At 45.8% G+C, this 23,839-nt stretch overlaps 13 protein-coding genes across 13 annotated transcripts; 8 read left to right on the forward strand and 5 right to left on the reverse strand.

Annotated features, from left to right (window-relative positions):
- Positions 1-3,715: 3,715 nt before the first annotated feature.
- Positions 3,716-3,901, forward strand: N7487_008638 (uncharacterized protein; the record flags this gene model as incomplete). Its single annotated transcript, XM_056876368.1, has 1 exon — positions 3,716-3,901. The coding sequence occupies one exon, from the start codon at positions 3,716-3,718 to the stop codon at positions 3,899-3,901; it is 186 nt and encodes a 61-aa protein (XP_056728556.1).
- A 267-nt stretch (positions 3,902-4,168) lies between these two features.
- On the reverse strand, positions 4,169-4,679 carry N7487_008639 (uncharacterized protein; the record flags this gene model as incomplete). The annotated part of the gene is made up of 2 exons (XM_056876369.1): positions 4,169-4,333; positions 4,395-4,679. The coding sequence occupies 2 exons, from the start codon at positions 4,677-4,679 to the stop codon at positions 4,169-4,171; spliced, it is 450 nt and encodes a 149-aa protein (XP_056728557.1).
- Positions 4,680-6,862: 2,183 nt separating this feature from the next.
- N7487_008640 (uncharacterized protein) lies at positions 6,863-7,762 on the forward strand (the record flags this gene model as incomplete). Its single annotated transcript, XM_056876370.1, has 1 exon — positions 6,863-7,762. The coding sequence occupies one exon, from the start codon at positions 6,863-6,865 to the stop codon at positions 7,760-7,762; it is 900 nt and encodes a 299-aa protein (XP_056728558.1).
- Positions 7,763-8,647: 885 nt separating this feature from the next.
- Positions 8,648-9,464, forward strand: N7487_008641 (uncharacterized protein; the record flags this gene model as incomplete). The annotated part of the gene is made up of 2 exons (XM_056876371.1): positions 8,648-9,056; positions 9,337-9,464. The coding sequence occupies 2 exons, from the start codon at positions 8,648-8,650 to the stop codon at positions 9,462-9,464; spliced, it is 537 nt and encodes a 178-aa protein (XP_056728559.1).
- A 672-nt stretch (positions 9,465-10,136) lies between these two features.
- Positions 10,137-10,580, forward strand: N7487_008642 (uncharacterized protein; the record flags this gene model as incomplete). The annotated part of the gene is made up of 2 exons (XM_056876372.1): positions 10,137-10,306; positions 10,463-10,580. 2 exons carry the CDS (start codon positions 10,137-10,139, stop codon positions 10,578-10,580), a joined length of 288 nt encoding a protein of 95 aa, XP_056728560.1.
- Positions 10,581-10,967: 387 nt separating this feature from the next.
- On the reverse strand, positions 10,968-11,294 carry N7487_008643 (uncharacterized protein; the record flags this gene model as incomplete). The annotated part of the gene is made up of 1 exon (XM_056876373.1): positions 10,968-11,294. The coding sequence occupies one exon, from the start codon at positions 11,292-11,294 to the stop codon at positions 10,968-10,970; it is 327 nt and encodes a 108-aa protein (XP_056728561.1).
- Positions 11,295-11,401: 107 nt separating this feature from the next.
- N7487_008644 (uncharacterized protein) lies at positions 11,402-11,983 on the forward strand (the record flags this gene model as incomplete). Its single annotated transcript, XM_056876374.1, has 2 exons — positions 11,402-11,474; positions 11,529-11,983. The coding sequence occupies 2 exons, from the start codon at positions 11,402-11,404 to the stop codon at positions 11,981-11,983; spliced, it is 528 nt and encodes a 175-aa protein (XP_056728562.1).
- Positions 11,984-13,757: 1,774 nt separating this feature from the next.
- On the forward strand, positions 13,758-14,717 carry N7487_008645 (uncharacterized protein; the record flags this gene model as incomplete). Its single annotated transcript, XM_056876375.1, has 2 exons — positions 13,758-14,435; positions 14,514-14,717. The coding sequence occupies 2 exons, from the start codon at positions 13,758-13,760 to the stop codon at positions 14,715-14,717; spliced, it is 882 nt and encodes a 293-aa protein (XP_056728563.1).
- Positions 14,718-15,195: 478 nt separating this feature from the next.
- Positions 15,196-16,108, forward strand: N7487_008646 (uncharacterized protein; the record flags this gene model as incomplete). The annotated part of the gene is made up of 2 exons (XM_056876376.1): positions 15,196-15,894; positions 15,953-16,108. 2 exons carry the CDS (start codon positions 15,196-15,198, stop codon positions 16,106-16,108), a joined length of 855 nt encoding a protein of 284 aa, XP_056728564.1.
- Positions 16,109-16,126: 18 nt separating this feature from the next.
- On the forward strand, positions 16,127-17,586 carry N7487_008647 (uncharacterized protein; the record flags this gene model as incomplete). The annotated part of the gene is made up of 3 exons (XM_056876377.1): positions 16,127-16,267; positions 16,295-16,475; positions 16,601-17,586. 3 exons carry the CDS (start codon positions 16,127-16,129, stop codon positions 17,584-17,586), a joined length of 1,308 nt encoding a protein of 435 aa, XP_056728565.1.
- A 221-nt stretch (positions 17,587-17,807) lies between these two features.
- On the reverse strand, positions 17,808-20,073 carry N7487_008648 (uncharacterized protein; the record flags this gene model as incomplete). Its single annotated transcript, XM_056876378.1, has 6 exons — positions 17,808-18,409; positions 18,476-18,793; positions 18,849-19,216; positions 19,276-19,631; positions 19,679-19,889; positions 19,910-20,073. The coding sequence occupies 6 exons, from the start codon at positions 20,071-20,073 to the stop codon at positions 17,808-17,810; spliced, it is 2,019 nt and encodes a 672-aa protein (XP_056728566.1).
- Positions 20,074-20,740: 667 nt separating this feature from the next.
- N7487_008649 (Acyl transferase/acyl hydrolase/lysophospholipase) lies at positions 20,741-21,329 on the reverse strand (the record flags this gene model as incomplete). Its single annotated transcript, XM_056876379.1, has 2 exons — positions 20,741-21,024; positions 21,131-21,329. The coding sequence occupies 2 exons, from the start codon at positions 21,327-21,329 to the stop codon at positions 20,741-20,743; spliced, it is 483 nt and encodes a 160-aa protein (XP_056728567.1).
- A 728-nt stretch (positions 21,330-22,057) lies between these two features.
- Positions 22,058-23,644, reverse strand: N7487_008650 (uncharacterized protein; the record flags this gene model as incomplete). The annotated part of the gene is made up of 6 exons (XM_056876380.1): positions 22,058-22,479; positions 22,672-22,846; positions 22,911-23,134; positions 23,197-23,477; positions 23,524-23,557; positions 23,638-23,644. The coding sequence occupies 6 exons, from the start codon at positions 23,642-23,644 to the stop codon at positions 22,058-22,060; spliced, it is 1,143 nt and encodes a 380-aa protein (XP_056728568.1).
- Between the last annotated feature and the right edge of the window lie 195 nt (positions 23,645-23,839).

A 23,839-nucleotide genomic window follows, 5' to 3' on the forward strand; every position in this document is an offset into this window, starting at 1 on the left:
TAAGCTTATCTGTGCTGTATACATTTCGATAGACTTTATAGTAGGTGTCGTAATAAAGGCTTCGGAAAACCTTGCGAGGGCAGAATACTAGTGTTGTCGCTATTAGGATGGCATCTTCATCACGGAAAGAAGTACTTACAATGCATTCCAGGCGGAAACGCATCCATTAGGATAGCTGATACAATGTGAGAAGAGACACCCTCATATGGAATCCTGCTCTTTCCCGCTAGTAGAAGAAATTCCATGAGGTGCGAGCCGAACGACCTATCAAGCAGATTATGTTGTCTGGTAGCTGAAATGAAATCAAATGTAGCCAATGGAGACACGCATAGGTTCTCCGCCGCCAGTCTGAATAATTCATCTAGATGGGTCGCCGAAAATAAAGATTGATTTTGCAAGCGTACGAAGCGTGCGTCGTGAAGCTGTCGCGATATGTCTGCGCCTAGGTATAGAAATCGAGCACTAGGTGATAGTCCCTCTGAAGGTAGGCGACAGAATCGTATGTCCGCGAAAGTATGATGAATGGAAGGTTCCTTTGCACAGAGATCGAAAAAGAAATCATTCTCGTCAAGCTGATCCTGGGTTACGCTCTGCGATTGCTGGCTAAGTACCACAATAATTCTTGGGCGTACGACATAAGGCAAAGAGGATCCGGATCCAATATATGCCTAAGTGAGAATCATGTCTTGCATAGTACTTAAGCCTCCCAAGTTATCTTCGAATATACAGATCACATCCACAAACGTAAACAGTAGGCGACTGAGAATCAGGTCATGCAGACTATGGGGGAAAGGAACGGAACGAAATGACAGCACTTGATTATGATGACAAGCTCGAGGGCCTATGCAAGCTTCATGTAGAGTCTCTGATGTCGGGTCACAGTCAGCGAAGAATCTGGGGTACAGTGCGTGTAATGAACGATTATCAGTCCGAATATTGATTGCACTTTTATGACAGTTTCGTTTGAAGTTACTATCACAGAGGGCACGAAGAGCCTTGTCCTTCAGTCGTCGGCCTAAGAAAAGGGATATTTGTGGATATTGTTTTGATGGATTTGGGAAATCCTCGATTATTCGAGGCAGACGCCAGCCATGACTCAATAAAGGCCCTGCGTCGCCTTTCCAAATCTCGAGCCAGGCGGAGTGTTCACACTTTGCCATTTTCGTTAGACAAGAGCGGACGAAATGGTGAGTTTGGAAAGGGGCCTTGTTACTTACTTTTATACCACGGACATTGCTAATAGCATTATGTCTATCTCCGAAACCGTGGTCACCGCAAAACCGTGGTTACCGCAAAACCGTGGTCACTGCAAAATCGTGGTCACTGCAAAATCGTAATCACCGCAAAATCGTAATCACCGCAAATTCGTGGTCACCGCAAATTCGTGGTCACTGTAAAGTCGGGGGAGCCTTAGAAATGCCAGCTACCCAGTCAGTCGTCTCGGAGCCTATATTGGCGCATCTAGACCTTGCTCGAAGGATTCTGTTCACCATAGGGTTGATGATACTTCTATGGGGGCGATTGCTAAGGACTATTAAGATGAACATAACTGTTGTTGATAATGTAACGAGATTAGCTGCTTCTATTCAAACGTATGAAAAAATAATTAAAAGAATTTTAGGTTAATTTCTTTCTGGCCCTGAACACATATCTGCCATTTGATGTGAGATACATAACCCGAATCGGTGATTAATTCAAGAAGTGCGAGTCTTTAATTCGCAGTGAAATGATTGAACAGCAGACTGAAGCAGATCACGGCTGGGAAGTTTTAAAAGAAACCAATCACTGTAAAGCCTCTTCATTTCTAATGCTCGAGGGGTTTTAATAAGTCAACAACTGCAACGGCAAGCAATGAAGATTCATGCACAACTTACTAGTTCGTTTAATTTCTTTTTAATCGCATCCACTGATCTATGCTGATAAGGGGTGACTGAATTATATAGGGAGGTGAATTCTTCCCAGCTATAGCCTGGGTACAGCTCACGCAGCGAGGCTAGAAAATTTTTCTCATCGGGAGACCAGCGAGGAGAACCCATTTGATTTATTATTTGCGCCGTATTTTCTCAGTACAATGCAGAAATCCAAGTGCTCTTTGGGCAACGACACTTTTTTTTCGCCGGGAATCCCCATTTTAAGAGAAAAACATGAATAGCCATAGGGTCTGCCCCGCAGAGGGAAGCGATAACCGGGGGGGATGTGAGTCAGAGCAGGAGGCTGGGATTTTAAAGGCCGAATCGTTCGCCGCGGCCCGTCGGATTAGGGATTAGAATTCAGTAGTCTGCTGTACCTGAACTGTTGACCAATCGTTTCGCTATATGATCAACGACTGTGGCGTTGGAAGGGAGCGCTCATCAAGCATATGCAAGTGGTATCACAACCTCCAACACTTGATCCAGCCAATGGAAGGGATTTAAATATTCTGCGTTTTCCGGAACAGGAGTGCGGCAATACCGTCGGTTTTCCTTTCCATATTTCGGATCAGCCAGGACACGGGTGCGTACATATGAAAACGGTCATGTGGGCGATGAATTTGGAATTTTCCCCACCACGTCGCTGCCCCGAACCTTTTGTTTCAAATTTTCACAGAGCAAAAAAATCAGGCCACACGATTATTCGAGCAAGTAAGTTGAGATTTCTAACGTAACAGGCCGCCGGCACGAACACGACTGGCTTTTGTCATGTTTGTAAGGCGCAGCTTTGCGACCGCTGAGAAAAGTCTGCTGTGCGGCAAAAAGTCGCGACCTGTTGATTCTTGATCTTGACCCTTCTTAGATAGGCCTAAGAGCCTCAAACTCAAATTTTGCTAATAGGCGCCCGGAAGTCTGTTCTGGCGCTCTAGCGTCTCACCAGGGCTGCGTGAATAGGAATGATCTACAGGGGTTTGAATTTGTCTCCCATTCAAATGCCGCACCCGGGCGTATGACACACAAAAACAAGGACGCATATTCGCTGTGCTCGCGCGATAATAACGCGACGGTTTGAGCCCGATTTTTTTTTTTTTTTTTGATCGAACAGGAGAGGACGCTCACGAGAATGTGACGCCCGGAGGGTCGACGCGAGTCATTGCTACGTGATGACGTCACATTAGAGGCTCTGGATTCACTTAGCCCGATTGCGCAGGAGTGCTCACATGCAGGTCGCTCTAAAAAGGCGACCTCCTTCGCATATCAGAACTCAAAACCTGCACACCTGTGCTTCATGAACCCCGGTCTATTTAGCTCGTGGGCCGGATCGCTTGCCAAGGAACTCAGTCTTAGATTAGACTATTAAGGAATCCCGAACAGCCTTCAATGACCCGGGCTGGCCGATGCACAGCAACGTGAACTAGCTTTGAACCTTTGCCTTTGCGCTGATCTACTTTGCGACAACATCTTCGGAACTCATTCCCTGGCGTCGTTACAGCCAATCGTTCGCTGTGGACCATAGGCGCGCCAGGCCGGTGGGGGTGAGATTCCGAGATTTGACTAAGCAGACGCTTGTATTGAGAGAGAGAAACTCTGTATAACATGTTGGCCCCTCCCGCACGAAATGAAATATATCTGCTAAAGTACCAACACCATGGATTTGCTCTTATTGGGGAAATCCAGATTGTGTTCAGCCCCAGGCGCAGACCCCTGCACTTTACAGTGGATGATAAAGCTGGGTCTATCGCCTGGAGTGAAAATAGTAAATCGAGCTTCTCTTTGTTCACATTTTAACATTCGCTCTCCATAACATGGCTGGCCTTAAGTGGTCTGATGAAGAAGAGTGTCTCGTTATTTGGTTTGCATCAGCACGTATCCCACATGGCCTAATCAGCTTGCTCTTGAAAGAAAAGGGCTTTGACCGTACGATGACAAGTGTTCGGAATAAAATCTCAGCGATTCGCAAGCAGAACTCGCTTGGAGAAGCTTCCCACTAACTGATTGAACTTGACGTTGACCGTTGGATCGGCCGTTTGTCCCCACGGATCAATATTGACCATTTACTCACGCCTACATTACAAGATCAGCAAATACTTGACCAGGTGAGATAAACTCTTTGAGTATGCTGACTATTATGACTGATGAATCACTAGTATTGTACAGGGATCAATCTAGAATTCATATATTTCATTCGTCGCCCTCGGCACTACGCGATGTTTGATTAGAGTCATCCTTTGTCCCAACATAACTTCTATTTCGTCGATTCAGAGGTGGAGTAAAGGCGGCCGTGGTATTACGAGCGTCCGTCGAAAGGTCTTTTGGCCAGATATCATTTGTGGAGTCTTCGCTTTTGTGCCATGGTCATTTGCTTTCGGTGAATCGCCAAAGTCGGAGGGATCCCACGTATCGGTTCGGGGCCAATTTTTGGCCTGTATTGAAATTTAGACTTTGAGATATTCGCCTTTTTCCTTTCATATTCACGCGACTTACCACTTCTTCTGCTGCCGGAATCCATTCACTTTTTGGGTGGGAATCATACGTAGTATAGCGAGGCCCAGACTTCATCTTTTCTATAATGAGAATATAGATGCGACGATTACGACTCGTATCTAGGCCATCGACAAACAAACGATTGGCTCCTCTGAATGCGGCTTTCTTCTGGCGGCGAAACCTTTCTCGGTTGGTCTTCGATAGTCTTCTGGTATCCGTAATGCCTTCGGCTTGAAGTCTTCTCTTCTCTCTCCACGGCGTAGCATTTTGGCTCTTCCGTGGCATTTTGAAAAGATTGGTAACTAAGATGTTAACTTTGAATAAGAGATATACAACCGTTTTATATCTTAAATTGCCTCGTGTGTTGGATTTGGAAAATCCATTTTCGGGTGCAGCTAAACGATCATGAGTCTATTACAGTCGAAGCAACCAAAGAAGTGGATAGAGCCAGCCGCGCGACTATTATGATGAAAACCACGATTTGGGAAAACCGTGGACTTCCTGTGTTTTATAAACTGTTTCAGACAAAAATAATATCTTTCTCACTTATTAGGAACTCAACCCATTGCATCAGAATGTTCACCCCTGCAGATACCATCTGCCCTTTCGTGGTAGAATAATGGCTGGAACTAGGGTCTATAGGCATAGGTAAACGGCCTAATTCCTCTTCCCTCATTAATTCCTATGCTGAGGAGAAGAAGGTCACTATATCGAAACGCTCGAAAAAGTATCTATCAGAACTGAGATAGCAAGCTATAATCTGGCCTTGGAAGCTGCTGCCCTGCAAGCCCTTTCAGGCGGCGTTGGGATCCCGAATCTGTACTGGTTTGGGATAGTATACGGGCAAAAGACTATGGTAACCGAGTTGCCTGGGCAATCTCTTGAAATGATCTTCAATCAATGTGGCCGACAATTCGAAATGCATATCTTAATCGAATTTGCATACCAGATGATTTATCGTCTTGAATGGATGCATTCCCGTCACATATCACACGGAAACCTTACACCGTCATCCTTTATGGTTGGACTAGCATAGTGGCAGACACCACAGATAACAGTGGGTAGCTTCGAAACTGCCGACCTGTTAACCTATTCGGCCCGAAAGGACCTTGAGGCCGTGGGGAATGTTCTCTCCTATTTTGCAACGGGATCTGCGTCCTGGGACTAGTTCAAAGCTTGTGAGCAGGATTTCAGATAAGCGCCTTCTCTACTCGATTTTTATTTCAATGCAATACCGTCGGGTGAAGTGAACCCCGCCGATTATGCAAAGATTCGGTTCAATCTCTACGCCGCACGCCAGAGCCTCTCAAAACGATCACTACTTGGGGAACTTAAATCTACCCCACGTACGTCCCTGAGCTTGAAACAGCTGTTTGGTAAAACTACCGGTGACTTGTTTGAGTGCCTTGGAGTGAAGATGTTATCTGTTGGACAGACAGCCGGCGTTGAAACCCCCCCCGTGGACACAAGAATAGGCGACATCTGTGCTAGGAGAACTGGACGAGATCATGACAATTTTTATGGTTCTTCTTATGCGCGATAAACCATCACCCATGCGTCGGCGATACTTGATGGGCGTATATCATCTTCCAAACCGACTTTGGAGAGATCTTCGTTGGTACCTTTGTATGGTAAGCTGTGGTTCTATCTTATTCCGGCGCCTCATAACACTTCGCGTTTACAGATATATGGGGGTCCTCCTTAAGGTAGTCCCTCTCTATAATAGGTACTGGACCAAATTTTTATCTGAGCTTGCATATGCACAGATGGGCCTTGACCTAGAGTCCTCCTTATTATAGAGACAAGCTTAGATTTATTGGAAGGACTGTGCCAACCACTTGAAGAAAGGAGGATAATCGTTTACTAATGGTGCCATGTTGATAGTTTTCTTGTTTTCTTTTACACGAAATTTGCAATTCAATCCATGAAAGGTCGTTATATGACCATAACATGTTTTGGAGATGCCATTTCTTGATGAAGTCCATTGTTTCAGATTGAATAAATTTTTCTTTAGAAAAAGCTAGCAGCTTGGTGCAATATTACGTTTTCGAGAAAGTATCGATATGAACCGCAACTACTGTACTGTATGCCGAGAAGCGATTAAATTAAAACAAGTTATGACAGCGAATGCTTTCGATCCAAACATTGCCCCGACACTTCCGGACCGTGGACATAACGAAGAAGAATAATGGTCACTTTGATCGAGAAAACCGTGGTCAACTTGGAAATCGTGGTCAAGCTAAATCACAACTATACTATTTAAGTCGGTCTGAATCTCTGAAAGGCTTGATTTCCTTTTTTCATACAATACCAAATTATCATCAATGCACGGGTCTCCATCTTCTGGTATGCCTATGCAGGGGTTTACCTGCCCTCACTGTTTCATGCCATGTTTTTTCAGTGAATCTGCGGCCTTTTCCAAGCCTTTATTTGGGGGTCCAGCTCTCGGTGACCCTACGACCTCTTCTATGGCTTCATTTGGGGGTAAAGCTATTGGTGCCCCTACAGCATTTGCCAAGCCTTCATTTGGGAGTACAGCTCTCGGTGACCCTACGACCTCTTCCATGCCTTCATTTGGGGGTAAAGCTATTGGTGCCCCTGCAGCATTTGCCATGCTTTCATTTGGGGGTACAGCTCTCGGTGACCCTACGACCTCTTTCATGCCTTCATTTGGGGGTACAGCTATTGGTGCCCCTGTAGCATTTACCAAGCCTTCATTTGGGGGTACAGCTTTCGGTGACCCTACGACCTCTTTCATGCCTTCATTTGGGGGTAAAGCTATTGGTGCCCCTGCAGCATTTGCCGAGCCTTCATTTGGGGGTACAGCTATTGGTGCCCCTGCAGCATTTGCCGAGCCTTCATTTGGGGGTACAGCTTTCGGTGACCCTGTGGCCCTTTCCAAGCCTCACGAAAGCTCGCCCAAGTCAATATCCAACGACACAGCACATGTTGTGAAGTTGCCACGGGAAAGATTGCGGCCGGATCATCATGAATCCTTTGAGAGAGCCACCCCGTATCTACGTATACTGTACGAAGAATTTGTCCAAAACCCAAAAGTGACGCTCCAAAGGACATCTAGTAAAGAGAGAAAGCGATCTGCGGCAGCGTCTGCAGCCATTAAGGAACTCGATCGCATCAGTGGGGGAATGCAATCGAGAGAATTGCAAGAATCGCACGCTGGAGGAGAGACGGGCCCTTTCTGTATCGAGTGGGAAAAGTTTGGTGAGTTATGGCATTTGGCTTTTGATCCACCTCTACAGTCAGATAGGCAGGAAGTTGAGAAGGAAGTGGAGGAGAAGCTGCTGAACCATGTTGAAAAATTCGTATATCCATATGGATGGGCAAAGCTACCCCCACACTATCCCTGATATATCTGTATTGAGGTTGGAAACCAGTTAGGTCGCGAATGATGTGTTCAGAGTGCTAGAAGTTTATCAATGCTGCTCAAATAATTTATATACTATATTCAGTTTAGTTGTGTCTTATTGATTCTAGATTTTTAGCGGTTATTTGTTCCAACACCCTTTTCAAGTTAAAGCACCCTATTCCGCTCTCTTCACTTCAAACTCGCCAATCAGAGCATTTCGACTCAGCTCTTCCACACGGTCTTCACGTAATTGCCGAACCAAAATCAATGTAACGAGGAACATGATGACGAGACATTCAATACGCTCGCTCGTGAGTTTGCCAGCAAGGTACCGGAGCAACTATTCAGCCCAGCAGAAGTTCTTCTCGTATCCCGGCAAAAGAATGTGTCCTTTTCATATACTCTTTAAGGTTGTCTTCTTGCTGTTGTTTATTTTATTTTTAATTTTTTGTTACCTTTCTCTTGTCCTTTCTTTTCTGAAGTACTGGCCCCACTACAACCCCTGACAAAACCGTGATCATCTCTAAGATCGTGGTCATCTCTAAAATCGTGGTCATCTCTAAGATCGTATTCATCTCTAAAATTGTAGTCATCTCTAAAATCGTGGTCATCTCTAAAATCGTGGTCATCTCTAAAATCGTGGTCATCTCTAAAATCGTGGTCAGCCTAACTGGAGGCTATATACTTAAGTCTGTTCGGATCTCATTTGAACGGCAGCAACAATTGGCTTTTGTCACGTTTAATACTTTACTTATCCTACTTGCTCTCAATCAAGTCATTTGAAAGAAAAAGAAGAAAAAAAGATATCTGAAAGTAGCTGCCCCTGCCCCCGGACTTCACCCAAAAAGAACACCAAAAAAAGGAGAATTTATTGAGAAAAGACAATATGCCGACGCCCGATCTCAAAGACTTTCGCGCACAATTGGAAACCCCAGACACTAATCGCCCTACACCCCAGGCTCCAGCTCAGGGAACAGCCACGGGTCATGTACCCGTGCAGGCTGCCGCCCAAGCTCCTGCCCAGAGTCCCGCTCCTGTCACGCCCGAACCCCAGCAGCGTCAGAGACCTAGTTCCGCAGACACTGATATGGAGGAGGATGAGGAGGATCTCAGTCACAACGAGAAATTGCTTATAATCAGAGCAATCTCTGACGCATCTGACGACCCAACCATGTTTAAGAACGCACTTGACAATGCTCTTCCGTTTGCCGTGGATTTTAGAAAGCTACAAGCGCTTCTCCATCCCGACAAATATCACGGAGAGGAAAAGATTCAAGCTCAAAAGGCTTTCCAAAGTATGTGTACCGTTACACATGTCGTTGGAATATTGACTAATTACATCAGAGCTATTATCATTTCGCGAAAAATCTGGAGGTCTTCTCCCGGGCGAGGCCGATAGGCATACTAATTTCTATTACGGGAATGATGCGAGCCGCCCAGTAGAACATGTTGAAGGCCGGCTATCCTCGTACCACAAAGATGCGTATGAGCGAGCAACCCCGCATCTCAAAGTGCTTTTTTCTGCATTAGAAAAGAATCCAAGGCTGAATCCTTAGGCTAACTTGGAAGGCCTAGACGAAAAGGCCAAGGCTGCTGTTGCCGCGCTTGACAGCATCAACGCCGAGATGAGGGTTGGAAATGAACAAATGAAGAAAGACCCTGATCTCGGGACTATCCGGTACCCTGATTTATTTGGGCGCTAGAGGGTATTTTTCCTGCAACCGGAGCTGGTACCTACGCAAAGCGCTGCGAATTTACAATGGTGTGAGAAATTTCATTATCCAAATGAATGGGCCAATTTCGGCGCATCGGAGTCTTCTGCCAATTCATCTGCCAATTCATCTGCCAATTCGCAGCCGCAGGCTAGCGCAGACATACCTAGAAACAGTATTCAGCTTTGGAATTCTACTGGTGGACAGACACGTACAATCGCTATCGTACCAAGAAAGACAACGCGCTCTATCAATCCCGGCTACACATCAAGCGGTGAAACGATACGTATGATTCAATGGCTTGGCAAAATAAGTGCCCGCTTTGTGGTGGAAGATGCGTAGGGTAGGGTACGGCTTGTATCAAGCGCTGCCGTAGGGGGTCAACCGGTATTGGACGGAGCTACTAGGGCTAATATCCCAAGCACACTTCGTGAAGAACAACATATCCGAGAACTTCGCGATTAAGTCAGAGCCGGTGGTCAATACGGTCTTAACTGGCTTGCTGTCGGAGAATTAGAACCGGGAAAAAGCAGGCTTCCATTCATCGTGGCTGGCTTTTGGCACCAGGGGCCAACCACTCCGCTGCGGGCGGAAGGTGTTTCACGGTCTGCTCTCAAGAAGATACTCGCACCCCGCGAGGCAGACAGGTTGATTGCCGAAAATATGATCGGTGACCCCGGATACTCTGTGAAAGAGGCACTTACAATCCTTTCCCCTGTTGCGAATAGTCATTACAGATCAGGAGCACTATTGGCGCTTCCTGACAAGGAGCAAAATTTCTATTCGTGGTTCCTATCCATGCCTCAGCAGTTTCCTCCTGCTCTGAACGCGCCGTAAGTGCCTCATTTTCAACAGCCGTCAGCCCCTGCCCAACTCCAATTCTCACTACAATATCAACAGCCATCAGCTCCTACCCAATTTCAGTTGCCACCACAGTTCCAACAATCATTTCTACCTCAGGCGCAGCAGGCGTTCTACCCTCAGCCAAGTTTCCAGCCTACATACGGCCAGTACCTAGGCGCTTTCGCTGCTCCTCCTCAGCCCTTGTTTGATTTTTCGAAACAGGCACACGCTACCCAAATTCCACAGCGGGAAGAGGAGCTGTGAGTCGTGAATGGCTATGAGCTAAATAAGTTCCATTCGAGGATAGTAACAATACTTCTAGTCACGTTGATGGTCATACAAGGAAAACCATAAAGCTGCTATGGAATACCTTGAATAACACAATGGAGGAACTCAATACATGTCTGTGTTCTATTTAGTTATTTTGGAGAATCCATTCATCGCCTTTCATAACCAAACCACCAGTAAGAATGGATTGACTACTATGCATATAAATATTTTCGTAACAAGGTTTATTCCTAAGCTAAATGGGATTTGCACAATCTATTCAGTCTCACCTTCCCCCTCATTTTATTCTAGTTCTAGCAAGCTAAGGAGTAAATCATCACCTTTCCATTTCTTCACAGCCTTGCTCTTCCATGCCTTCCACTCCTATTTTTCAAAGTTGAAGGCCCGCTTGAGTCCAGCGAAGTTATACGGAAGCGTCTGTATATCTAGGAAAGAGCTCTCAGGCCCAAGAGCGAAGAAAAACCTTTGAGCCATTCTGCCCTCGACGACACACATGGCAAGGTCTTCACGGGCCTTTTCGCGAAAGATGTTAGCTAGCGGCAATTCATCCTCACATAGCTCATTAAACCCGTTGTAGAACCCAGTCACCGGCCACGCAAAACTATATACGACGGGCTCATCATGTAGGCGACCACTAAGGAAGAGTCTCACGGCTTGCGAAACCGTGGTCTGAAAACCGTGGTTGACCATGGTTTTTATGTTCCTCGGATAACAGTTATTTAAGGTTGACACTGCCATTTTCAACTCCTCTTAATACACCGGGAATGTCGAAAAGCCTTCCTACAAACTTCGGCCAAATGCTGGCTGGTCTCTATCGAGACCAGATTTGGAACGCCGATAAAAAGGCCAAAGCAGTTAAAGTTTCCGAAGGTAAGTAAGTCTCCTTCACTACGATCGTTAATGCTGGCCCTAACCACATAATAGGTCGCTCACAGAGACTTGATAAACCAAGACTATCTCAATATCATCTAGAGGCACACCATAAAGCGACTCCATACCTATATACCCTATATTTCACCTTGGTCGACAATCCATTTTTTGGCTTTTACAACTCGATCTCAGAAAGTCAAATTCCACCTAAAGCAGCAAGAGACGCCACCAGGGAGCTTGACAGAATCAATAGCCGCCTAATGGACAGGAACATTGCCAATGGTTTAGATCTTGGCCTCGGTCAAATCCAGTGGCAGTCCTTTGTTGAAAAGTGGAAAACAATCCTTTTCGTGTTAAACACTCCCCAGCTCGGAGAACCGGAAACAAAACCACTGATGCTCGCCCTCTCAGATATGTGCAAAGAATACGACTATCCAAACGCATGGGCCAGTCTACCTCCTAGGGAGCCAGCAGAGACGCATGGAGTTAACAAGATAAAGACTGAGTAAGGACTTGGTCGACTTCTACCTAAATCGCTTACAAACTCTCGTGCAATTCCACTGGCCTTAGTATAGATCGCTATGCTATAACGCTTAATATAATAGAGTCTTTTCACGATAGAACAGGATGGTGCTTGATTATGCTTCAGACATCGGCTAAAAGTTAGGCAAGATAATGGATATACTATCCATCATGTACAATGCCATATAAGTTCGTGGCTCCTTCGATTTATGTAGGTTCAGAAGTACAGCAAGCTAAAGGAGGAACTACTGTGATTTGTTCGCACTACGGGACAGTGGACTAACATTTTGCTCAAGTAAAGGACCCGGTGCAGTCTTAGTTCACCAATCGCACATGGTGGGAATGCCCCTCAAGTTTGTTTTTCGGCCATGTTAAAAAAGATGTGATTGTGCGAGGAGCCGCAACTGGGCCTGCTCTTCGACCGACCGACCAGCCTAGGTTGCAGGCGCTAAGAATGCACTGGCCCTGCGCCACTCATTCTCCGTCACTGGGGTAATCTGCTTCATGGAAATAGTTGGTGGCGGGATCGCTAACATGCACGCTCTGTGGCCCACTCATTGACGACAACACGGATTAGATTATGGGAAGGCTCTATGCCTATTTGCCGTTTGATATTGACATTCAATCCTATACATTTAGGTCTTGTTGCCCTCGATACCTATTAATAAAGTACGAGGGTGGTGAATGGTAGAGACAACTCTAGGATGCTAAGCGCCGACACGCCATGACCACGATTTCCATGACCACGATTTTCCCGCGACTTTCTGCTCAGAACAGTGGTTTCTGCCCATCATGCGTGACACAGCAATAATATTTAAACTCCCCAGCTCTACATAATGCCTCTGGTATTATACACAACTGAGAAACAATTTATCAAAATGCCGAAGCTACTCTCACGCATTGCCCGGAAACTCGGGATGTTAGGGGTCTATATCATTATTGTTCGAAAGAATTCCGATTCAATTCGTGTAATTGAATCCAAATTCCCCCTCAGACTCGATAATAGATGTATGTTGCCGTTCTGTATTCATATTATGGCTTTTATCCGATCTGATCTCTTACAGGTTGATGTACACCTTTCTATGCCGTACGACTACCGCACACAGGGTTTCAACAGTCATCTCTATCAGAAGGAAATTGCTTAAGATGGCGCCTCTTGCTGCTTTAGGCGGAAATTTGATTTCTGTGATCGGGTTATCAAAGCCAACGGATGGGTTGTCAACTAAAGTGAGATATAGCTTCCTTCTGTAGGTAAACTACACATGATCCATGGATATCATCCAATGTCGAGGTAACCACGAGAATATACTCCTCTAGTGCTCTGCTTTCTTTCTCTTGCACGGATCTGACTGGGCACCGTGTCTTTGTCTGTTGTCTCTCCAAAAGCTTGGTGGTTTAGATACCTTGGGCATTGTAGATAGGGAGAATAGTGACACCTGGACTGTAAGGACGATATTGCCCTCCTTTATATCTCCTTAAAAACACCTGAAACACGAAGACTATTTTTATCATCGGCGTAACGATCGTGGGTTGATTGAGGTGACTAAAATGTATTTTCGGCGTGATGAGTATGAGTCTCGAAGGCGCTTGAGAGGGGAAACCGTGGACCTTCCTATGATAGGGTAGCAAATTAGGCGCCTATTGGTTAAAAAACCGTGGTTAGAAGGAAAACCGTGGTTAAAAGGAACACTGATAAATAAGTAGAAAAAGTTTCTTTATTCATAAATTCTGTAATTGATATCCTGTCATTTGTTTTCTAACATGGCAACCGCCCTAGCGCAACTTGGCGCCACTTTTCTTCGACATGCCGTCAAAATTCCTCGAGCACAACAAGACAAGGATCTAGTTACCTTACTCAGAAACTTTACTCAAGACCAAAGCGCACCAACATCAGATGAAATATCAGACGGTGTGACTGATGATCGAGCCAATGCCTCTGATATCCCTCAATTGCCAGTAGTGTCAAGGACATCGGACGGTGATTCAGGCCTGAATCACATGCTCAAGCCGGACACTCAATCATATGTTGTTCCCCGAGCTCCACTGAACAGAGGAGACTTTATACTTACGGAAAATGACTTTATTCGAAATGATCAAATCATGTTGCCCAGAGACCAATATCTTCATTGGCGGCAAATCCAAGCTGAAGACAACGCCCATACGTCGGTATTAGACCGAATCGTTGCCGCCGCCAAGCGCCTCAACATGCTGAAAGAAGAAGAAATAGGGTCGATGCCTTTGGAAATGAGATTCGGTAAAAGTGTTCCCTCTTTCACAAATAAATTTAAAGGCCCTTGCAATGTGGTTCTTCATGAACTATTTGCGGAAGAATGGGAGCATTTTAGTGAAAGAACCAAGTTACGCCATCGTCACAAGCTCCAGAACCAACTGTATATCGGCCGCCGATGGTCTATTGCAGTTGATCACTTGTCCACTGGGGTAATTCTTCTTGCTGGTAAAAAGATATCGACTTTGATGTGAGTGAATATTGATACTGACAAACTATGAAGCCATCAGAAAGAATTCAATCTATCGGACTTAGAGGATATGTTTACTCATATTGAGAAGCATTACGTTCAGTTTATTGACTTGTACAAGAAGGCTGACAGCCTTGAACAAAAGTCGCGGACATCAGGCACTATACATCTCCCAGATGTCCTGAGTGAATTGAACGAAATCGAGTCTCTCCTTTGTCAAGGGCAGAAAGAGGTACATCACTGAGAGATTCAAACTCCGCGGAGCTGTGGTCGGTGCTGAGGCGTTTTCTCCTGTTTAAACCAAGAGCAATTAAAGCTACGTCCATCCTGCGATTCTATACCTTCTATAATCGAATATAGATATAAGGATTTCAAGATTGCTAAAATTGCAACGCTGAGATAGATCATAAGAAAAAATCCCTCTCATATGACTGCGACATGGAGATTTTATAAAAGGATGGGATTATATTCAAAAAGTCTGTAACATTGCGGTAGTAGTGCCGACTGTTTTCTATCGACCTGAGCCTTGCACAGGCTGCATTAGGGTACTAGTGCTATTGCTTTTGAGACAAGGTCAACGCTGGCTATCTTATCATCAAGGCCACGGTTTTCCCAGCTGCCCAGAACCCCAAGCGGGTGGTTATAAAACATCCAGTCCTGTCTAAGTTTACTGTTACTGTTCATTTTATTTAAATGCAAGTTAATACCCAGTTCTTGTCTCCATGACGTCTGACGACTTGACAATTGCTCGGCAGCTATCAGCAGCTGAAATCTGCTCTGTCAAGATCCATCAGCTAGACCAACTTCTCTTCGACGATATCGACATATTGGGCTCTCGGGCCTTCAGTCAATCCAATGTCGACCGCCTTCTGCATCGCTTTGACTATGAAGGCTGTCGTAGGTTAGATCCACTTACTTGGATTCCCTGTGAGATAAGACTCTCAGAACTCCAGCCGTTAGTTCCCAAGTTAAGCCGCGGTGACCCAAAAGAAATTATCCTGCCAGACGAGTGGAACTTGCATTGCTTCCAAGGAAAGCATCGGATTGCTGCTGCTCGTGAATGGTTAGCACCTAGTGATACGTGGTGGATTTTTAACCTCTACGACACCGAAAAGCTGAGTGAAGATTGCCGAAGGAGACTGCGAGAATGTGACTCCAGATCGCATACTTTCAGTGATGGAGAGATATTCCGGAGCATCCGCCATTACCAGCAAAGGGGTGAGACAGATGCTGCTAAAGAATGGCTTGCAAGATGGTCGCCGACTAAATGCAGCGAATTTAATCGAATCTATGACCCGAAGGGGAAAAGCCAAGATGAATTCCGTTGTCTGGGAAGGAGGCTGGATGCGCTTCTCTGTTTTCCCGCTTTATGGACTCCGTGGCATATGGGAACCCATCTCCCGAGTCTAAAATGTCCAGAGGTAGGGAATTCAGTGCTCCATGAAAGGGAATGTACGTAACTGATTCATTGTTTGATAGGAGCTCTCAGATTTCTTAGCAGAGATTCACTCCGTATGGCAATCTTTCACTTGCCAAAATCCACAGTTTCTTGACCCCTCAGCTCTTGCAATGCTAGAAGGACGCTGTCCTCGTCTGTCAATGGCAGACTACCGATATATAAAAAATGCTTTCTAAGATGGCTCGGCATTTTCGATGGTTAAAGACCCAAATCTGCGGTCGAAAATGCAGCATGCTGTCTTAGGCTATCGAAAGATAATTCCGTCCCTCAGGACTTTTTTGGAGAACACGAAATACCTCAAAGCAATGACTGACGTTGTTAAAAAGATTCTCCCGGTAAATTTCAAAGGCACCATCCGTTAGGCCATGTTTCGTTATTATGTGGCACCTAGGAACCAGCAATTTTACATACAATCTCTAGAAAATGACTTTGTGCAGAGAGTAGGCCCGAAAGATTTTGGCTTTTGGTCTGCATATCGTCAGCTATTTCTTTTCGCTATGCGTCACTTCTGTGGAATGACTGACTCGCAGCCCCTTGGATTCAGTTAAAGTTCAAGGGCCCGATGCCTCGATCGATCTGAACTATGGCAGCGCCTTAGGCTTCTCATAAGCAAGATTGGATTTGTTATACTAGGGTCTAAATTCAATCCCGGTACAAATTACTTAGAGTTTACTGCTATTCTCGGTCTTCTTACCCGTCTTCGCCCCCTGAGCTCTTCGAATACGAGGAAAATCAAATGTCCGAGTGGAGCACCAAAGTCGCCTCGTTTCTTGGCTCAATGACTCCTCGGGTCGCTACGATACCGGTTCCTATTCAGACTTGCGATAGGTCTGAGAACTGGAATCTTCAGAGCCGCTGCGGAATGACAGACACAGAGAGTTTTTTTCTGGATCAAAAGTACTTATTCTTAGAGAATATCTACTCGCCTGATCATACAATTCAAGAGAATATGACATCTTTTGCAGTCAAACGGGATATTTTTCGTTCTTTCTTCTCTGAACTCGATTTGACGGACATGGAGCGAATGCGGGAGCAGGATGCAGGTGATCAAACTTTTAATAGGGAGAAAGCCCCGCCAACAGTCTTACAAAACACCGAAGATACTGGAATGGTGGGAAGTGATCAACCCATTGTATACAATCAACTGGCCCCTGTTCAGTCAACTGACATTGGCACGGAGATCTCAAGTCTCCCGCTCCCTATTGTGCAAGGCCCTGTTCCAACTCAATCAAACCAAGTCACTCAAATTTCGGAAATGACGCCTATTGTTTGCAAATGTACAGTCAACATGACTCCCGACGATTTCTACGCAGCATTTACAAAACTTCCTCCTTATAATGGGGTCATGTTCTTTGACATAGCCACGAGTGAGGTGCTGTTTTTTCGGGCTGAAACCGCGAATCAAGCACATGAGTGGATCGAAGATCTTGACGACCGATGGTATGCTCGAGTTGTCGATGATGCATTTTCTCTCAAAACTATCTCACCAAATGAGGTCTTTACTATGTGCCAAATTGGTCCCTGTTTCTTTTTCCATGGGAGGAGGGATGAGAGCAGCTTTAAATCCCAGCTGACTCCAGCTGCAACAGATACTGATATCTCATTGCCTTGTTTCAATCCTGAGACAAACCTATGGACCTTACAATCAAGATAGGCTTGAATTAACAGTAAAATTACTTCCCTCTCTCCAAGCTTCCAAGGTAAGAAGATAACATTGGTGGGTTCTAGCATTCGTATCCTTATGTATGTAGTCCTCTTGCTACTTGTTAAAGATTTGGGTCTAGTGTTCAGAAAACAACTTTGTACAGAGGAACGATATATTGGTCAATCTAGAACTAGCCAGAAGTCAACTCTGATAATGATGAGCTTGAACGCTCACAGGCTAATATTATGATCGTCTTGAAGATGAATTTTGTATCGCGCCAGTGTAAACAGAACCTCCAGGCAACCGGGATAATCGCACTGCCGACCATCTCTCCTGAATACAAATGGTAATTTGTGGGTCTCGAAATGACGTTTCAGCACATCCTTGCGTGCATACGGGTAGGTTCTGGCGGAAGGATGTAGATCCTTGCGCCCCAGACACACTGGACATTTAAGGCCAGTAGAACTTTTTGATGGAAGTAATCCCCCATCGGTACCAGCTTTCTTTGGGTATTTCCATCGGAAATCTTCAGTTGCCCCAGCTTTTTTTGACACCTGTTGACCGAATTTGATCTGCTTTTTCAATGTCCTAGGTACATGAAGACTGTGGAGCTTGAGCCGTAGTTCTAGGGACTGAATGCGATCTTCAAGTAACTCGGCATCACCGACAGTATCGACATCTCTGTTCTTAAATTCGAGGTGTGAAAGAGCTCTTCTCTCCGGCTGTATATGAGAGGTATCTGGTGTAAAGATGATGGGATTCCCCTGATGGTTGCGCTCTATGATCTGGTTACCAATATTTTGGAAGAATTTATCGCGAGCGGTCTTCTTGGCTTTTCTGTATAATTTCCTCTGTCGTGCCCAGATCTTGTTTTGCAGCCGTCTAAATTCATGCTAACGCGCGTCATTGGCTTCACGGGCCTTCTGTAGACGGCGAAACTCTGCAATGAGAGTGATCCGGAGCGACTTATGCGCCTTTCTCAAATTCTGAAGTTCGCCATCCATTTCAAGAGACTCTTTCTGCTCAATTGTCAGGTCTTGAGGCGCGGAGGCATCCCGTTTTAGGTTTGCATGGATCGCGAGATTAAGTAACGAATCCCTAGTTGGAGTCCCCATGTAAATAGATTGAGTGTCATCTAATACAGAGATATAACTTGCAAATGTGCCACCTTTTCGATGACCCATAACTGCATTTCGTGAATGCTTATCGAGGTGCCCTGTGAAGGGGATTAATTTCTTGCCTATCAATCCAGCATCTTCTCCAATACGTACTCAGGTTTACCGCTGCGCCTTTGCGGTATTTGTAAAGCGATCCTTTATCCGGAAAACCAGCCTTTTCACAGGCAGTTTGCTCCCAACTCTGCGCTTGGCTGCATAAAAGAGCATTTTCTGGGTCTGTGACCCAACTCCTATTGTCCGTTCGCATAGCGCGTCTTGAGACAGGAATTTCCCCCAAGCTTTCTTTAAAATGGATGGGCGTGCTTTGGCGATGTTCCGGTATCTTTGTTAGACGCCAGATGTCTCGTAGACATTTGATATAAGGGCTCGCAAACGCGTCATCCAGAAATGCATACGTAAGTATATCATGAATAACACAAAGCCCCAAACTGTCATTTCTTTCAGTGTACATGAATTTAGGCCTATTAGAGTTAGCCATAACCAAATTATACACTTATGTCTCTTCTGGCGTAATACTAACGGAGCTCCTTCATTTCTCCTCCCCTTGTTAAGCCTGTGCTGTACCTTCATAAGAAGGATTTGAGAACCGGGATCCTCTGGGTTTTTCACTATGAATAGCTCAATATCCTTCCATTTAAGGGTATCATTGCCCCTCATATACCCGGTAGACAGAGTCAGAGTTCCAGGCCGAGCTGATGTTGAAGCCATCATTTTTCGCAACGTGTTCAATTGTAAAACGCATCGGAAAGTAGGAAAAGCCATATCACAGGCATTTAGCAAATAGTGGGTGACAAGCAAGAGCTCGTTAATGCTAAATGGCGGCTGTTGCTTAGCGCCTAAGTTAAGCCCATACTCTTTACTAAGATCATTAGAAAGCTTCGCGAGTCAGCAAGGGATCAGCAATTTGGCTTTTCAAAACATACTGCAGTCACATCCTGCCCTAATTCACGGGAAAGGTCACGGCCTATTTCTTCGCTCCAATACATCCTGAAAAATCTCACCACTGTCATGAGACTAGAGTGGTATTCTTCGTTGTGCTCATCTAAATACCAGCGAATGAAGCCTTCAATGAATCTTAATGTGATGTTCTCAAGCCAATACTTATAATCTGGCGGTGTGAGTTGCGATGTAAATCTGCATATATAAGTAAAAACACAAGGACTGAAGAGAAAGGAAGCCAGTACTTCTGGAAGTTAAAATGAATTCCCCGCAGACGTTCTTTCGTCGCTTCGGCTCTCTTGCGTTTGACAGATGGGTCTGGCAGCCTGACAAAGGCATTATAGTCCGTGATCGGCTTCGAGGACCTTTTGGGTGGCATTTCGATTCTGACTGGCTCAGAAGGGAATGATGATTGAATGATGATTTATGAGAAATTTCAAGGGTGATGATGTTGGCTTTTATACCAGGGCTACGCAGAACTCATGAACAAGCCGCCGGGATTTGCACGCGCCAGGCTTGCCGGGCTATACTGAATCGAACAAAAGCCGGCCATATAGCTATTTTGGGCTACAGTGATAGACTCATGATGGAGCCGCTGGGATATGTAAGTGTGGTGCTTCGGCTAGCTGGGCTATACCTAATCGGGCTTAGGTCAATCGTCTCCCAAGAACTATATCGTTCATTCTTGCCTGCGCGGAAAGACCACGGTTTCCCCCACACAATGCCACGCAGAACCGTGGTCTCTTCACCAGGACACCCTATTACACCATATCGGATATTGGATGTAGATTTTTCCATGTTTTGCCATCATACGCTCCATCTAGCACTCTTACAAAACGAAATCCTTCAATTTGGTCGAAGAAGTACAATAACTTTCTATGCACCTTTGAAAGAATGACTTTCGCTCGGGCGAAGGCTCGACTAAGCACATCGTAAATTTGGTTCATTCAACAATTACATCTCAAAGTAGTAGGAAAATCAAGATTTTGATACGCGCCCCCAGCCACCCTTCTATCCAATATTCATACAGGAATGGACTTTACGGATTATTTGTGACATAGCCCTTCCTCATACTCCCGTTGGACCACCTCCAGCACCTGTTGGGACGCCAGCCGGTCAGGGTGGTCTTCAGCCAGGGCAGTTTCTCGCACTGTAACCACATGCTCAAGCAGCTTAATTGCCTCGCCGATCTGGCTATTAGCTTGATATGCTATAGCAAGGACATGCTCGGACACAAGCCGATCAGGGTGGTCTTCAGCCAGGGCGGCTTGCACTGCAACCACATGCTTAAGCAGCTCAACTGCCTCGCCGATCTGGCCATTAGCTCGATCTGGCCATTAGCTCGATCTGGCCATTAGCTAGATATGCTATAGCGAGAATATGCTGGGACTCTAGCAGATCAGAGTGGCCTTTGGCTAAAGATCTTTTCAGCAAACTGTTCCGCTGCATAAGCCAACCGAGTGCTTTTCTGGTCTGACCGTCGGCCAAAAGGCATAATGAGACCCTGTAAAGCAATCCATGGCCTTTAGTTGAGTATTGGGGATACGCTCTTTCGATCAACAGTAGGGCGTGAGGCATATATGCGTTCCACAAACTGCGATTCGTATGCTCGCTGCTAGGGAAGATACGCTCCATTCTCTTCAGCGTTCTGTTGGTCTAGTATGATAATGTGCCTTTTGTTTCCAGCCAGTTCCACATCATAAGATGGACGAGCCGATGGAGGTCGAACGTTTGATCTTTGGGCACTTCGCTCACAAATGAATATGCTTTTAAGATCCCGATAGCTTCAATCCATTCCTCTCTGTGTGACGCTGATGGTAAAAGCAACTTCGGGATTTTTGTCCGCTCTACGCAGGCCATAGTAGACAAAATGCCAGCTGCTAGTGGGGAGTCGCTCTGGACTTTCTCAAAAGAAATGAGCCATGTCGTGGCCATCGGAATCCTTTCGTGGCCATTTTCCCAATCGTCCTTGAAATGCTTGCTCCATAAACGAATTAAATCTTCTTTGGGCCTTGACAAGAGCGTTAAATACTCTGACAGCACACAAGTGTTCACATTCATGTAAGAAGTAGCCTGAACGATGGCGAGAGGGAGAAAAGTGAGCTGCTCTAAAAGCGAGACTCTCTCACTTTCACTCCCTGAAAGATCTTCCCTTAATCGTAAATCGTATTTTAAGTAGCTCCTTGGCCATCACCTTGTCTTCATTCGGCAGTTTAACCACATGATCTTTATTCATGAGATTTAAGGCGACCGGCTCAAAGCGTGTGGTGAAGATCACTTTGCCCGTTCTGTTGAATGGAATATAGTCCCTTAATTTGTGGTCTGGCCAAACCACATGGTTTTGTCATCAGCGTTGTCAAATATCAGTAACCACTGGCTCGCGTCCCCCCGTTCAGGTGATTCTGAAGAAGCTTCTTGGCATCTGCGTCGGGATCTTCCGATCCTGGCAACTTGAGAGCTTGGACATATCGGGTGTATGTCCGTTCAAGAGTTTCCAGACTTATAGCTGGGATCCAAAAAATAAAACATTCCGGTCGCCTCTCTTTCGTTCGGCGGACAAGTTCCATTGCGAGTCGTGTTTTTCCAACACCACCAAGTCCGCAAATAGCAACCTTGTCTGGTCCGCTGTGGGAAAACAACAATTTTTCCAGTCGAGCAAGCTCTTTTTCACGGCTAGCGAACCCTGTACTTGGTATGAAGGGGCGGAGCTTATTGACCACAGAAAGGGAACTGTCCATTGTTTCAAGGGGTCTCGCCTCGCGGGCTTTTATAAGAGATTCATCTGCTTTAGAATATCAGCACACTCTATACAAGACTAATGCATAAGACATAGATTAGAAAGGTATCCGTGATATTCATGCTTAGCTAAATGAAGTCCTATTTGCGCCTAATTTGGCAAATCGAGACACCAGCTCATTATCATCCACGGGCACTTTCCCATCTCGACCCGGGAGAGAGGGCACAGTGGTTAACTCACCTTTTTTGACAGCGATTTTATAGAGATCCTGGATGTTTCTTCGAACTAGCTTGAGGTTGTCCTGGTCGTCCATGCTCAGACCAAACTTGCACACCCCGCTATGGTCTGCCCTTAGTTTCACGACGTGCTCGCGATCACCCGGTAGGTTGAATCGTGAGCTCTCTTCTGGGACGATCTAGAGGCGCATCAGTATATCGGCAAATTCCACACACTGGCCTATCTTACTTGCAGTATCATACATTCCCCAGAAGGAGACGATGTTGCAGTCCAGCAATCGGTGCCTCCAATTCTCTCGCATTATACCTGAAAATATGCTCCCCTTCTTCAGTGTCTCCATTATATCTTCCCCCTGCTGAGATCCGAATGTTGTCGCAATCTTGGCCGCCACCCCTCCAAGGAGTACCAGCTTGCTGTCGCCGCCGTATTGCGGGGTGGCGAAGAATGCCAGTCATGTTGTTGCATCCTTGATTGGTGTGTATTTTGGGTTATTGTGCGCATTGATCAACGCCTGCTTGATCAGCAAACCGCACATGCTGTGGCCAAGAAGTAGGATCAGCCGGCGCTCTCCGTCGTCTCGTTCTATTCGAATTGCCTCGAGCAATTCGCTCGCCTTGTCGAGAAAGGTGCTTCTATCTCTTCCGTAGATCGCCGTCGCGTTGTATTCGTAGAGGAAAATCCGCGACTCGGGCAGGGACTTGGGAAGATCGTCACGGAGGCAGAGGCTGCCGTTTGACCCAGACCATGTATCCCACGCATGCCTGGCATCGTCTTTGCTCCGGGGATTGAGGCCGTGGACTGCGATGATGCTGCATATTGTAAGTAGAGCCATCGCCGGAGAGGCGCAACACATACTCGACTTTGATGGTATCAACATCTGTCGAATTCGCTGAGGCGAGGTTGGGGTACAGTTGTCGTAAAGGCTATGCTACGTGAGTAGGAGCCTTACCTATACTGGGCTGTACTGACTAGCCATGGTGGGGTTGGATCGAGCTCTGAGTTGCAGAGATTCGATTCAAGGGGGATCAGAATGAAGAATAGCTGGCTTGGGTTGCTTGTTCTTAATTAATGCCCCCGTTCAGATGTGATCCAGAGGTAAGCAACTCATTTTTGTTAAGCGCCTTAGCAAATTGAAATAGATGCCTGTCAGCCTAACTTAGCCGCAAACAAG

The sequence above is a fragment of the Penicillium crustosum genome, assembly GCF_028827405.1.
Source record: "Penicillium crustosum strain IBT 35664 chromosome Unknown utg000003l_segment0_segment0, whole genome shotgun sequence".
Classification (NCBI taxonomy): domain Eukaryota; kingdom Fungi; phylum Ascomycota; class Eurotiomycetes; order Eurotiales; family Aspergillaceae; genus Penicillium; species Penicillium crustosum.